The 16,403-nt window shown below is 40.7% G+C and overlaps 1 protein-coding gene across 2 annotated transcripts in view; it reads right to left on the bottom strand.

Moving 5' to 3' along the window:
• The window catches only part of LOC136115734 (sorting nexin-2-like), a 46,679-nt gene extending 32,656 nt beyond the window's left edge, over positions 1 to 14,023 (bottom strand). For both annotated transcript variants that reach the window (XM_065861939.1, XM_065861941.2), the window contains exons 1-6: positions 13,910 to 14,023; positions 11,302 to 11,419; positions 2,787 to 2,950; positions 1,410 to 1,476; positions 1,156 to 1,199; positions 915 to 1,056 (exon numbers count right to left, since the gene is read on the bottom strand). In XM_065861939.1, coding sequence (XP_065718011.1) covers positions 915 to 1,056; positions 1,156 to 1,199; positions 1,410 to 1,476; positions 2,787 to 2,950; positions 11,302 to 11,419; positions 13,910 to 14,017 — 643 coding nt within the window. In that variant the 5' untranslated portion in view covers positions 14,018 to 14,023. The remainder of the gene's footprint in view (positions 1 to 914; positions 1,057 to 1,155; positions 1,200 to 1,409; positions 1,477 to 2,786; positions 2,951 to 11,301; positions 11,420 to 13,909) is intronic.
• Between the last annotated feature and the right edge of the window lie 2,380 nt (positions 14,024 to 16,403).

Consider the following 16,403-nt stretch of genomic DNA (forward strand, 5'->3'; position numbering starts at 1 on the left):
GTTTTCACAATTTATCCACAGCCAAAGAAAGTCTCTACATTAGAACCTTAAGTCACACCCAGAGCTTGCTTACATAACAGTAAATCAGAACAGAATCATAGAATTGTTTTGGTCAGAAAAGATCTTAGAAGATCATTGAGTCCAACCATTAACCTAATACTGCCAAGTCCACCACTAAACCATGTCCTTAAGAACCTCATCTACACATCTTTAAATACCTCCAGGGATGGTGACTCAACCATTCCCTAGGCAGCTTATTCCAATGCCTGACAACCTTTTCCATGAAGAAATTTGTCTATAATTATATCAAATCTAAACCTCCCCTGGCACAACTTGAGGCCATTTCCTCTTGACCTATCACTTGCTACTTGGAAAAAGAGACTGACACCCTCTTCACTTTCAGGTAGTTGTAGAGACCAATAAGGTCTCCTCTCAGCCTCCTTTTCTCCAGGCTAAACAACCCCAGTTCCCTCACCTGCTCTTCATAAGACTTTTTCTCTAGACCCTTCACCAGCTTCATTGCCCTTCTTTGGATGCACTCCAGCACCTCAGTGTCTTTCTTGTAGGGAGGGGCCCAAAACTGAACACAGTATTCGAGGTGCAGCCTCACCAGTGCTGAATACAGGGGGATGATCACTTCCCTAGTCCTGCTGGACACACTGTTTCTGATACAAACCAGGATGCTGTTGGCCTTCTTGGCTACCTGGGCACACTGCCAGCTCATATGCAGCTGGCTGTCAACCAGCACCCTCAGGTCCTTTTCCACCAGGTAGTTTTCCAGCCACTCTTCCCTGAGTGGCTGGAAAACCATTTTACCAAGTTCCACGTCTATTTATTTTACAAGCTGTATTGGTATTAAAATATTTCATATTATAGTACATGCATACATTCAACCTTACAGAAAATAAACTTACCTACAATACTTTTTTCTGGAGCGGGAGGCACAATGTAACCAATATGCATGTACGTTGCTGCTAATTTGCTGTGCAAGCCAAGGAAATCACTGAATCTTCTTTTAACAGAGAATTCATTTTTGTGAAACATGGAAAGGGATGTCTTAAAAAAAAAAAAAAGTCACTTTAGCTATTACTTACTGATGTATCTACTCAGCTGTGATATAAAGTTATTCGCAAATATATTTGTTGCACTAGTTACCTTTGTTGTTACTCTATATGCCATATATGCATTCATGCCATCCCCTGCAAGAAAATTAAAATACTTATCCTAAGGCAAGTTACTTTAATCCTTTCACACACTTTTTTCCCCTGAAACACACATTAAATAGCTTTTTATTTACATACTAAAACCCATCAAAAGATAACTGAATAAGGAATTATGCTAAAATCTCAGAATAGTCTTTAAGAGGTAAGACAGCCTAACATACGATTTGCTAGGTTCAAGTAACTTACCAACTTTCTCTGGGTCTGATACATTGATTTCTATATCAAGCAAATCTCCATTTGCTTCCTCTTGAATCTAGAAAAAAATGTATGCCATATTTAACAAGTTAATGTACATTCATACTACATTTGGGTACAAAGATAAGGATATAGGGGAAGGAAGAGTCATTATGTCTCAATGACTAAAAATCTCTTCTAGACCTACCATCCAATTTTAAGTGAACATAATTTCACATCTGGGTTGTTAATTTTGAGCCTTCCTGAAAATTTTTTAGTGTGGCAACCTCTTCTTCAGACTTGTTTGCCTCAGAGTTTTAGTAAACATTTATCTTGGGGAAATGCTCATTTTATCTCCTCCAATTCCAGCAGGCACAGAGGTTCAAAAATGTTCTCACTTGCAATGTTTCTATAAGCTTCCAATCAAAAGACAGATATATTCCTCATTATTAATGGTATCTGTAGTTGAATAGTTGGGGATGGGGAAAGCAACAACTAGAGAATTTTCAGATACTTGCTTGAGCTGTGTGATCACAGAATTTCCTATCTTTAATGCGATATAAATAAGTATGATAGAACAGAAATAGTTAAGAAACACCATGGTCGGACAGCATGCCAAGGTTGAAGAGGAAGAAAATCAGAAAGAAATCTCAGGTTAGGGCATCTAGGGAAGCAGCCATCTTCGAGTCCCAGGCAAGTCTTGTTTGATAAATCTCATTCATCAATGACATTTTCCAAGAACATTGTCTAGAATGAAGGGTATTTGCCAATGCACTGACTTTGAATGGAATGCCAAATGTAAACAGCAAATTAAGTGGTAAAACTTCCAGCCTCAGCTATTTGGTAGTATGCAGAATAATGTTAACGACTGTTTCCTCCATTTCCTCATTAACAACGGCTTCAGAAATCCAAGTTAAAACCTGTAACATGCTAGTATGAATTAATAAATATCTTTAACATTTCTCCTCCATCTAGCTCAACACTTGGTCCCTTCACACACTTTTACAATACCTATCCTTTAGGAATGGAGCATGTTACTCCTCACACTACAGATCTCTCATCACCTAAGCAATGAATACTCATTATATTGAGACAAATACATATTAAAAACAAAATAAACAGAATAGTTGTTCTCTTGCAAACTTCTCTTTACCAAAGAATGAGCCTGTGAGTAATTTAGGAACTGCATAAAAAAACAAACAAACAAACAAAAAACAACAACAACAACAACAAAAACACCACACCAAACAAACAAAAAAACCCATAACCATAAAAAACACCAAAAAAACCAATCGCCACAACAACAATAGCAAACGCACACCACACACACACTCCCCAACAAGACATTTCCATAGTCGTCAAAACATAACTTAAAAATTTTCTTAGTACCTCTTCTCTGGATCTATCAAAAATCACATGGGCTGTTACACTTTTCAAATCCATTCTGGGAGCTACTAACATAGCAGGTGTTACAGGAGTGACTGCAGGAGTAGGTTCTGGAGAAAGTACTGGATCCCTCTCTGGACTGTCCAATGAAACTTCTTCTGTGGCTTCTAGATAAAGATTTTGAGTTCACAATTTATTTTTTTTTTTTTTTTTTACAATAGAGATAGATGTGCACCAGAAAAGATACCAAGCATGCACATTAAAATGATCATACAGAAGTTTAATAAGATCATTTATAAGTAACATCCATTAGTCTCTCAGATAATTTCTCTAAATGTGTCGGTTGAACTAGAGGCAACATACAAGTTCCTAGTGAAAACCAGGTTAAAATAAAATTAAGTATTCAATTTTTTTTTTATATGCTGCCAGGTAAAGTCTTTTAAAATAGTCACAAAACTGCTAAGTCATTCATTTCTATATGACATATCATGAAAACTAATGACATTTTTCCACCACAGACTGTTCTTTTTCGGTGCCTATGTCAAATGTAGTTTTTGTAGTCTGAAGAACAGCTAATGAAGTCATTTAGGCTGATAACTGAGCATACCAAGAGAATTTAAATATATACACCTCCTACCAAAACTACACAACTCGTAAAATACAAATATTAGTAGATGAAGCATTCTGACCAGTAGGACTAACTACTTATTTTTACTTTCTTCAGACTGTAGATAGTACATCTATATTTAAAGAGGATGCATATCTCTGCTCCACAAACCCCTCATGCTTTCTTCCCTCCACTAATTGATATTGACCACCAGGAAACCATACATTTACAGTAAACTATTTCAGTTGGAAGGGACCTACAAAGATCATCCAATTCAACTGCCTGACCACTTCAGACCTAATCAAAAGTTAAAGCATGTTATTAAGGGCATTGTCCAAATGCCTCAAAGACTCACAGGCTTGGGACATTGACCACCTTTCTAGGAAGCCTGTTCTAGTACTTGACCACTCTCTATTATCTGTTAAATAAATGCTTCCTAATGTCCAGTCTAAACCTCCCCTGGCGCAGCTTTGAAACATTCTCATGTGTCCTGCCACTGGATACTAAGAAGAAGAGATCAGCACCTCTCTCTCCACTTCCACTCCTCAGGAAGCTACAGGAAGCAATGAAGTTGCCCCTCAGCCTCCTTCTCTCCAAGCTAGACAAACCCAAAGTCCTTAGTCACTTCTCATAGGACATTCCTTCCAGCCCTTTCACCAGCTTTGCTGCTCTCCTCTACACACATTCAAGGACCTTCACATCCTTCTTAAATTGTGAGGCCCGGAACTGCACACGGTATTCAAGGTGAGGTTGCATCAATACTGAATATAGCAGGTTAATCACCTCTTTTGACCAGCTGGTTATACTGTGTTTGATGCACCCCAGGATGAAGCCCTCTTGGCTGCCAGGGCACACTGCTGACTCATATCAAGCCTGCTGTCAACCAGCACCCCCAGATCCCTTTCTGCAGGGCTGCTCTCCAGCCACTCCTCTCCCACTCTATACTTGCGCCCAGCATTACTTCATCCTGGGTGCGGAATCTGGTATTTCAACTTGTTAAATTTCATGCCATTGATGATCGCCCAATGCTCCAATCTATCTAGATCCCTCTGCAAGGTTTCCTGTTCCTCAAGAAAGTCAACAGCACCTCCCAGTTTGGTATTGCCAGCAAACTTGCTAATGGTACATTCAACTCCTGCATCCAAATCATTGATAAAAATATTGAATGAAACTGGCCCTAGAATTGAACCCCAAGGAATGGCACTGCTGACCAGTTGCCAGCCAGATGTAGCCCCATTCACTACAACCCTTTGAGCTCTACCCTTCAGCCAGTTCTTCACCCAGCTCACCCTGAACCCGCTCATCCTATAGTTGGACAACTTGTCCAGAAGGATGCTGTGAGGGACAGTATCAAAAGACTCACTAAAATGCGGAAAAACTACATCCACACCTTCACTTCATCCACTGGGAGGGTGACCTTGTCATAAGGGATCAAATTAATTAGACAGGACTTCCCCTTTATGAACCCATGTTAACTGTGCCTGATGATTGCATTAGACTTTAAATGCCTTACAATAGCACCCAGTATAATAGTCTCCATAATTTTTTCAGGTACTGAGGTTAGGCTAACAGGTCTGTAGTTCCCTATGTCTTCCCTCACACCATTCTTGTAGACTGGAGTAATGTTGGCTAGTTTCTAGTTAGCAAGGACCTCTTCCAGGCTCCCAAGACCTTTGGTAGATGATCAAGAGGGGTCCTGCCATAACATCTGCTAGCTCCTTCAGTACTCTGGGATGAATCCCATCAGGCCCCATGGACCTGTGAACATTCAGCTGATACAGTTAGTCCCTTACAACTTCAGTGTTCACAAATGGAAAGTCACTGTTCCCACACTTGTGGTCCTCTGACTCAGGGGACCAGGCATCCCAAGGTCTATCAGTATTATTAAAGGCTGCAGCAAAAAAAAGCATTGAATGCCTCTGCTTTTTCTTCATCCCTGTTACTCAAGTGACCATCTTCAACAAGTGTCAGTCCATTATTTTCTTTAGACCTCCTCTTGCTATTAACATACTTTAAAAAGCCCTTCTTGTTATCTGACACAGCTGTCCAGTTTCAACTCTAATTGAGCTTTGGCCTTTCATGTCTTCTCCCTGCATATACAAACCATGGCTCTGTAATCTTTCTGTGAAGCCTGATTTTGCTTCCAGATATCATACAATATCTTTTTCCTCTTGAGTTCCATGAGGAGTTCCCTGTTCAGCCAAGCTGGTCTTCTGCTTCGCTTGCTTGACTTTTGACACAAAGGGATTGCCTGCTCCTTTGCTTCTAAAAGGTGGTTCTTAAAACCTGACCAGCACTTGTGGACTCCTAAGCCCTCAAAAGCAGATTCCCAGAGTACACTGTGCTAAGGAGGCTCCCTGAACAGCTTAAAGTTTGCTTTCCCAAAGTCCAGGGTAGCAACTCTGCTGTCCCTTTTTCTCATTAGGCTGAAAATTTTAAACTCAACCATTTCATGATCACTGTGGCCAAGACAGTCACCTACCATCACATCCCACACAAGTCCTTCTCTATTCACAAACAACAAGTTTAGGAGGGCATCTTTCCTAGTTGGTTCCCTGAGTATCTGTGACAAGAAGTTATCTCCAACAAACTTCAAGAATTTTCAAGACTTGCGCATCACAGCAGTATGATATTCCCAGCTGATGTCTAGGATGCTTAAGTCTCCAATAAGGACAAGAGCTATCAATCCTGAAATTTCTCTTAACTGCATATAGAATAACTCATTAGTCCTTACATCCTGGCTGGGTCACCAGTAGTAGACACCCACTACAACATCTCCGTTGTTTTCCATCCCCCTAATCCTCACCCAGACCACATCGTCACTAACTGTAAGGGTTGTATAATCAAACCTCTCCCTTACATATGGCGCAACACCTCCATCCCACCTGCTCTGCCTATCCCTCCTGAAGAGCCTGTAGCCCTCCATCCCATCACTCCAATCATGGGTATCTCTTACCACCCCTCCTTATCCCTTGTAACTCTGCCTTGCTCCTGGCACAAAGCAGATCCTGGACCTGCATCCATAGTGGCCACACTGAGTTGGCTTCTATACATCATAGATGACAGAGTATGGATCCATTGATCAATCTCCCTCTCAGACTCTCAAATACTCCTCAGTCTGCTCACCTCCTCCTGCAGCTTGGCCACCAAGCAGAGCAGTTAATCACCCTGGTCACACCTCCCATAGGCTTGCTTGCAAGCACTTTCCACTTCTAGGAATATCCACATATCCCACAGCCAAAAACCCAGGTGGTTGCATGCTTCAACAGCAGCTTTGTCTGTTGCAATCAGCTACTACTCCTACATTTATACAGTCCTAAAATTACATTCAGCCCTTTGAAGGTAACCGCAAGGCTGATGTGGCCCCCGGTGAAAATGAGTTTGACATCCCTGGTGTAGGAGGTTCCTGGAGTATGTGGAAGACAACTTCTTGGCACAGCTGGTCAGTAAGCCAACTAGGGAAGGTGCCCAGCTGGACCTGTTGTTTGCAAACAGAGAATGACTTGTGGGTGATGTAATGGTTTGAGGCCATCTTAGGCACAGTGATCATGAAATGATAGACTTTCAGATTCTTGGAGAAGGAGGGGAGTCAGCAGAACTGCTACCTTGGACTTACAGAGGGCAGACTTTGACCTGTTTAGCAGGCTAGTTGACAGAGTCCCTTGGGAGACAGCCCTGAAGGGCAAAGGAGTCCAGGAAGGCTGAAAATTCTTCAAGAAGGAAATCTTGAAGACACAGGAACAAGCCGTCCCCACGTGCTGAAAGACAAGACAGTGGGGAAGAAGATCAGCCTGGCTGAACAGAGAGCTTTGCCTGGAACCCAGGAATAAAAAGATTCTTTGGAAGAAGGGGCAGGCCACTCAGGAGGACTACAAGGATGCCATGAAGTTATGCAGAGAGAAAATTAGAGGGGTCAAAGCCCAACTAGGAGGCAAATAGCATCCTGGCTTCTGTGAGAAACAGTGCGGCCAGCAGGACTAGGGAAATGATCATCCCCCATACTCAGCACTGGTGAGGCTGCACCTTGAACACTGTGTCCAGTTTTGTGCCCCTCAGTACAAAAGTATGTCCAGAGAAGGGCAACGAAGCTGGTGAAAGGTCTAGAGAACAAGTCCTATGAGGAGCGGCTGAAGGAACTGGGGTTGTTTAGCTTAGAGAGAAGGAGGCTGAGGGGAGACCTTATTGCTCTCTACAACTATCTGAAAGGAGACTGTAGCATGGAGGGTGTGTCTTCTCCCAAGTAGCAAGTGATAGGATGAGAAAAAATGGCTTCAAGTTGTGCCAGGGGAAGTTTGGATTGGATATTAGAAAAAATGTCTTCACCAAAAGGGTTATCAAGCACTGGAACAGGCTGCCCAGGGAAGTGGTTGAGTCACCATCCCTGGAGGTATTTAAAAGACATGTAGATGTGACACTTGGGGACATAGCTTAGAGATGGACTTGGCAGTGTCAGGTTAATGGTTGGACTTGATGATTTAAAGGTCTTTTCCAACCTAAACAAATCTATAAATAGTATTAACAGGATAGTCAGCCACGAATAAGGTTTTCTTTTGACTTCAAAACTGTAGGTTCAAATGCCTTTGAATGTTTCTTCCAAAACAAACCTGGAACTGAATAACCAGCTTCTAAAAAGCAACCAGACATTTACACAACTACTCTGATTAGACACTTCACATGACAACAGCCTGACAGATACTATTAGCTAGAACTTCTGCTGTTCAGCTGGGCTTCAAATAAATGTTTTGTTTGCTCCACAGAATTAGCATCATCTTTTTCTGTATGAACTCTGAGAAATAAAGGTCTAAAGCAAATCTATCTAGACCTGAAGCTAAAAAAACCACCAACAATAACAAAAACATGTCCCCAGAAAAACACTTTTCCCCAGAAGCTAGATGCTTGCATGAGAGGATCCATTCCTAAAACACCTGAAAAGTAATATTTTACCAGACTAGAGAAGTGGAAAAAAATGTTATTTTTTTCTGAAAAGGTGACAGAACACTGATATAATTTTACAGCCTTACTCTTGTCACCTATGAGAATTAGAAGCAGAAGGCATAGCTATGTCCTGCACAGACAGTCCAAGACACATTTCTTCAGTTTCAGCTACACATTGAACTTCAGGACAACATTTTAGAACTTTTTAGATTTAGTTCTTAACTCTGTATAAGAAGTTTATGGATGACCAGGTTTTAAGATAGCAGTCATCTGAACAAATGTTACTACAGTAGTCTCTTGACCAAAAAAAACCCCACAAACAAAAAGCCAACATTATCGTCATCTGTGCCCACCTGCCCTGCCCCCCCCTCCCCCCACCACACATTGGGAGCTTTGCAGAAGACATTGTATTTGAGGAGTTAGTGATCTAGAACAGGTCATATCTGCTCTATTTGGTCTCATACTTAGGTCATTAGAAGCCTGTATGTTATTAATATAACCTGTAACTTAAAATATATCTTTGGGAAAGGTGAACTCTGTGTGGATCAAGGGGTAGAAAGTAGTGATCCTGACTGGGAGATGACTACACACTGAGGAGTCAGTGATCCACACAACAGTTAACTTGAGGAGGCCCAAGCCTGTGCTGGGGTGCACGTACAGCTTGGCATCCAGGCCCGTGTTGTGTTGCACAAACCCCTTTGAAGAGAAGCTGCTAAATTAATGTATACTACAATTAAGTTACAAAGGACATACCCATTATTAATCAGTTAACATGATAAATGCTTTCTAACCACCAGCAAAGGGAGGGGATATTTTTCAAGTTTTAGATCCTCCTGCATGACAAGCTGGACACAGAAGATTAAGTAATATATTATTTAGAAGTAGAGTGCTTAGCTTATACTTGACTAGATGTAATGTAAGTAAGAAACTAATCAATTACTTATTAAGTGTGTACTATTTGTGCTTCCATGAAGACCTGCCAATGTGGTCGACCAACGGACACATGAAAAGACCCTCAGAAGCCCCCCTGAAAGAGACTGTGGTACCTGTAAAAGGATGCTAGATGGCAGCAAAGACCATGAAATTACTAACTCAATACTGATCTTATGTTTATGCAATCATTTCTTGATATAGATGTATTGTATGTTAAATATTCCCCAAAATTGTAATTATATAATAGCTCAAATGAACAAAAAGAAGGAGCTCCCCTCCACAAACAGCATGTCATGAGCAGCATGTCATGGGAGAAACCCAGCTGAAGTCCATCTGATGCTGCATGATCATGGTGATCATGGGGTTCCCACCATCTGAAGGGATGCAAGACTTAACCTTCTTATTAAAATGAGTATTTTATGAAGCCATTTGTTGTTGGGCCTTTCTTACTGAGATCCAGAAAGAACATGCTGCCCCCTCCCAACAACAAACACCATAAAATATATATCCCTCATCATATCGTTGTCCACCGCTGAAAAGAGTCTGGTCCCATGTTCTTGACATTCACCCTTTAGATGTTTATAAGAATAAATAAGATCTCCTCTCAGCCTTTTCTTCTCCAGGCTGAACAGACCCAGCTCTCTGTTTTTCCTCATAAGAAAGATGCTCCAGATCCCTAATCATCTTTGTAGCCTGCCACTGGACTCCCTCCAGTAATTCCTTGTCCTTCTTAAACTGGGGAGCCCAGAACTGGACACAGTACTCAAGATATAGCCTCAGAAGGGCAGAGCAGAAGGTGAGGATAACCTCTCTTCACCTGCTGGTCACACTCTTCCTATTGCACCCCAGGATGCCGTTGGCCTTCTTGGCCACAAGGGCCCAGTGCTGGCTCATGGTCATCCTGCTGTCCACCAGGACCCCCAGGTCCCTTTCCCCTACACTGCTCTCTAACAGGTCGTTCCCCAACTTATACTGGAACCTGGGGTTGTTCCTGTCCAGATGCAAGACTAAGCTAGCTAACACTGCCATACTATGCAGCAACAGTATATCTCACACAGAAACCTGTATTTAGTAATCAAACTTAACTAAAGCTAGAGTCCCACAAGAAAAAATCCTGTACATCACTGTCAAGATCTTAAGACATTTAAATTTAAATTTTCTATCAAATAAGTTTCTCCAAGTGCCATTACTTTAGTATGTAACTCTTCATAGTTCCATTACAAAAATAAGCATTGTCAAGAGTGCAATGAAGTGTTTACTACTGAGATGACAACATACAAATTTGGTGAAAAAAATCCTCAATTTTAATTTACTGTTGAAATTTAAACAAGACTCATCTACCCCTAAAGAGAAGTCACATATGACTTTATTTTCACTAATAAGCAAGATTAAGTCTTCTACTTGCAGTTCAAAAAGAAAAGGTTACATTTCAAAACAGTTTTACAATAATATTCAACCAGTAGCTAAATGTGTTAACAACAGTAGAACAAACTTTGTGCAAAGAATCTCAGCTGTTTTTACTTTTATAGCATGTTACTTTTCTTGCACAGAATCACAGAATGGTTGGGGTTGGAAGGGACCTTTGGACATCATCTAGTCCAACTCATCTGCTAAGGTAGATACACCTAGAGCAGGTTGCACAGGAATACATCCAGGCAAACTATTTCAAGTTCATAAATTTGACAGTATATTGCAGAAGATCATAGGACTTTAATTAAATAGGTGATCATTGAATCCAATAAAGAATGATTGACAAAGACTAGTTATACTCCTAATATCCAAATGAAAGCATTACTTAATGAATTTTCCAGAAAGTATATCTTCAACAGGTTGAACAATGGTTAAGATTTACAACAATATTAAATTGCTTAAGCTTAAAACTGAAGTTTCCATTGCAAGAGTACTGCTTCATATTTCCTTACAAACATAGAAATTACCTTTCACAGCATAAAAAGGTTTTCCTCCTCCTCACAAAAGTACACTCCTTTAAGTCCAAGAGGAAAATAGTCTATGCAGCCACATTAGAAGAAAAAAAGCAGTTACCAGCAAAGAGGTCTTCTCTATCATCATCTGGCATGACTTCTGCTGGCTTTGGACCATTAGAGTTTGTGCTGAATTCTTCTGCAGGAAGACTTGCTGGCTCTGTAGATGAAGAACTTGACTGTTAAAAAAAAAAAAAAAAGTGAAAAAGCAGAGAACCAGTTGTCACATATCAGTCTATAAGTATTGCAGTAAACATTCTTTCACTGTAAAGAAACAAAGCAAGATGTACAGAAAGGAAGCCCAGTCAGCAATTTCCATTTCCCACTCCTAGGGGAATAAAAATGAATAAAGGATACAAACTAGTCATCAGCTCTTTTCATTTCTGTCAGAAAAAAAAATAAATACCCATTTCCTCAAGTTTAATTTACATGAAAAACTGCTACAGAAATATCTAGAATAAGTTCGTTAGCATTCTGAATATAATTTGATTATGAAGGTCCTTTTGGAAAGGCTTATATTTAGATTTTGTTTAGTATTTTTTCTATGTAGAAAAACGTCTCCAAGTGCTCCATACCAGTTTTTCAGAGATTAAGTGAACAAGTTAACTCCATTTAAACAATGCACAGCTGCTTGCAGCCATAAGAAATTTCTGTTCATAATATACACGAAATTTATATTTTGTTGGAACAAAGTTAGGTGAGTTAACAAAATCTCCTCTTATAAAACAAATGCTAAGACTGAAGCTATTTGGAAGAATTATTAGCAATCTTACAGTTTTTCCACTGCTTAGCTTAGCCAAATTATAGGCAAAAACATAACAGTTTGTCTTCTGCGAGGTGCAAAAAGAATGAAAGCAAGGGGGAAAAAAAAAAAAAAAAAAAAAGGAGGGAGACAAGAACAGAAATTAATCAAACAAAAAGCAAGGAAACAGCTCCAAGATTAAGAGTTAGGAACCCTCTCAAAGCACCATAACCTTCACATAAATTGGCCTTGGACCTCACTGTCACCTGCCATGCTCTCCTCTCTAGTTAATCAGCAAACAATCACATGATCAGGATTTAGTCAGCTCTGTTTTTACTTTAATAGAGCTGCCATTGCCACGTAGAAACAGCTACTTCTTAGAATGTTATAGGACTACAACACCACTACAACACTCAAATACATAAGTTTAATTAGACCCACACCATGATGTAATCATTCCTCTCTAGACTAAGGTGCCTTGGATGCTTAAGTTAAATAATCTAGCTTTAAACTAGGGAGAAGTTCAAGTTCAATATTCATTATCTCTTCCTTCCAAATTTGCTAGAAATTCACAAGAACAGGGTTCTTTCCTAAGCACTCTAGCTGATTACAAGTCAAAAAAGCTGTCTTCAAAGTTTCTCTTTAAGCAATGAGGTTTCCCTTTGCTACTTAACAACTTCCAAATAAAATTACTACAAAAACAAAGCAGCACAACAGAACTGTCAACCAAACCACTCAATAAAGAGAAAGTGCATTTCTTCGCTAGTTTTTCCAGCTATAAAAGTTTACAGTATCCATTTTTTATCATTAAGATGAGGACTTTTCATTGTTAGACTGACTGTGGTCTAGGTATTAATTCTATTACATCTCATGGGGGGTTAATTCAAGAACACATCAATAAAGAAATTATTTCTGGTTTATTGCATTTTTCTGAAAGTACAAAACAAAACTCTAATAATATACACTGTACCACACAGAGATGTACAGAACTCTACTGCAAGTTCACAAATCACATCCTTCACAGTATTTTTCCACAGATTGTTTTTGTAGCATTGCATGGATTACCTATAAAAAACAAAACCAACAACAACCCCACTAAACTTTTAAGCTACTTCAGAGAAGGCAAGTATCTTTGAAAAACACATTTAAGAGCCTCTTTACTTACTGACCTTTTTAAGGACAAACAACAGTCAGAGCAAAACAAATATGCACTGATCCTATTACTGTTAAGGTCAGAGACAGAAAACTCTTCAGGTGATGAGGAACACAAACAATTTTCTTCTTAAATGTATAACTGTTTACAGAGAGAACAAAGTTTTTCCATAAGAGACTAGCACAGGTGAAATATGGCCACAACTTCGAAAAAAAAAAAAATCTGCTTTAATAAACACATGACATTTTTCAAAACTATGAAGTATTTACACATTGGGAGTTTTTTATTAGACTCCTGACACAGAAACCAAGAGCGGTTTATAGATGTATTCACCACACATTTTTAGATCTTTCAGTCTCTTGATTTCTCTCAACAACTACAGGTGTGATACTTGGAGAAATACTCCTCCACGCTTTTCCTGCGTTTTTTTGTTTCTTTGTGGTTTTTTGTTTGTTTTCTGGTCAGTAGAAGGACTTCAGAGGAACGACTGAGTCCACGCGGGGCTAAGGGTCCCAGAGGTCCCCTGGCGAGGCAACTCTCCCCAATAAAAGGTAAGGGCTAAGGAGTCTCCGCTCCCAGAGAAAAGAGCGGCGAGGGCCGCAGCTCCCAGGCCGAAATGGGGCTGGGAAGGGATCCCCGGTAGTCAGGGAGTGCCCGATGGGCGTCGGCACCGTCGCACTCCACCACAGGTACCTGGGCAACGGCTGGACCCCGCAGTAATAGACTGTACCAGGGAAGGAGAGAGGGCAGCTATAAGAAAGGGGGAGCTCTCACCTCCATGGTGGACACGGGGCTAGCAAAGACATTCTTGCCATCCTCCAGCACCTCGAAATCGACAGGCCATTCAGCCGCCAATAACGGAAACTGTCTCTTCGCTGCCATCTTCCCCTCCAGCTTGGATCACTAGCCCCAGCCTCCTGCTCTCACGTGACACCCCAACCCCCGCCTCCTCCCATCACGCCATTGGGAGAGCTAGGAAGAGAGGCGGGGGGGGGAAAAAAGGGTAATACGCGTGCTTGCATCGCTACAGCTCGGTTATTTTTTCCTGCTGCTGTGAGCGGATACTGCTGCTGTTGGACTAGGGTGGTGCCAGCCTCTCGCATTTTCGGGCTATTGTGTTTTTGCCTGTTCTCTCCCCACACACACACACCTCGCGGTCTCTCTTCGTAGAACAAGACGGGAACGGAGAACTAGAGAGAGGGGGAGAGGGTTGCAAATGCGAATTGCAAATACCAGTGCTCTTGAGCCCACGGGCTCCGTCACGGGGGGGGGGGGGCCCGCGGAGCAATCTTTCTACTTTGCCCGAGGTGAGCTCTGTGGAAGCACTGGGGTGGCTGTGTACCTACCTAGGCCTGGCTGGGATTGACTTGCCTGGTATGAGCAAACCTGTAGATATAAATTTCTCCATCACTTGAGTCACATCATAACCAGTACATCACTGCATGCAACGTGCCCAGCTTTTAGTTTCCCTTCCCTTCCTATGAAAGGGGACAGCTGTAGGTCCACCATGTTAAGGGCATCTAGATAAGTTGCAAAGTTGGATGTTTGCTGGTAGCTGTGATTTGAAATTGTTACTGTGATGAAATAGTTTAATAAGGCTGGTCATTTTTGTTTAAATCAAACAAAGTTTTCCTTCTCGTAAAACATAAAGTCCATGGCCCAAAATATTTGTATTTTAGGAATATCATCTATATATATATGGTTGTTATTGTGAGAAATGCAGTTGTGATTCATGCTAAGATGTTTAATGTTTACAGATATAACCACATGAGGCACGGGCTCTGAACCTGGAAAAAGGAAAAGGTGGTTAAGTTCTATGTAAAAAGTTATGAAATTTGTTTCTGAAGTTATATTGACAGAGTGAACTAACATTTTAAGGGTTAACCAACCACATAATAAGGGCCTACTAACGAACTAACACTTTAAGCCATATAATGAATGTCTAGTTTAGAGCTGTATGTAACAAATTGCGTTAAGAAAAAACAGAACCTCATCGAATGCCAAGATAAGAAGTTTTACAGCACCAGCTGTAACCTTGAGGAGACAAGATAGCCAAGATTTACAGCAAAAGGGGGCACCAGTCTGGTTTCAGTTGACTTGGCAGTTTGGGTTCCAGCCAATTCATCATAATGAGCCAAAGGTAAAAAGTTCACTGTGACGAAGCTGAAGGAGCCTTCATCCAAAGACCCCTCCTCAAAATCACCAAGTGACACTGCACAGACGCAACAGGGAAGGGTTAAGGAGGAGACTATGAAAATGGTTATCTGAGACTCATTTTAATAAGAAGTGGGGAAAGGTTATGAATATGTGTAGGCGTTCTTGAGGTTATTATGAATATGTAATACCTTACTGTATTTAAGCACACTTCTCATTGTTAAAAGGTGTGTGTGTTGGGTGGAGCGAATCCCCCATGCACCCAGCGCTGTTTTGCTTATGCTCTAATGAACACGTGTTTAAGGAATACAATTAAGGAATTGGATTAAACGTTGTTTATCAACAGAAAAAGCGTAAGTTATTTATTTCATTATTGTCACAAAGATTTTGAAACCGGCCTGTGCCAACCTAGGAGAAAGGCTAGGATACAAAGTAATTCCTTAATTCATGGGCATGAGGTGTCCCATTCAAATTGGGGCACCCCAAATGCAGTTTTACACATGGTTCTTATATGTTTCAAGCATTTGCATACAACATGATTTGACCAATCACTATTTAAAACACACACTGCTGTTTTGCAAAGCAACTATAATTCTACAGCATCATCATCCATCCGCTTCTTTCTTGATCTAAACATCCCTGGAGTCAATCTTGATACAGTTACTTATCTATGATGCTAGATAATGAGAGGGTTTCACAGAGGTGTTACAGGAGCTAGGATGCTGGAGTTCTCTCAGTACTCTAGAGTATCCTTTTATTTTTCAGCGTGGGGGCTGTCCTCCTTGACGTGAGCTGGGATCCTTTAGTTGTGCTTACTTAACCATGACTGTGAGGTATACAATGTAAACTCTATATATATCTGTCCTGGTTTTGTTAAAAACAAGACCAGCTTCTCTTTTAGTGAATTTTTTTTTCAGCTAAGTTCTTAGTAACTGCACTTTTCTGAAGTTGGATACATGTTTTGCTAGACATAGCAATGGTATGCAAGGTCGCTGATAAGGATGCATGTCCCATAAGTGAGAGGGGCAAGGAAGAGTGAAATGAACAGGTGACTAAAACTGACCAAGTATTCCATCCCATCCACATCATAACACCATATAAAAGTTCCCACAAA

The sequence above is a fragment of the Patagioenas fasciata genome, chromosome W (assembly GCF_037038585.1).
Source record: "Patagioenas fasciata isolate bPatFas1 chromosome W, bPatFas1.hap1, whole genome shotgun sequence".
NCBI lineage: Eukaryota > Metazoa > Chordata > Aves > Columbiformes > Columbidae > Patagioenas > Patagioenas fasciata.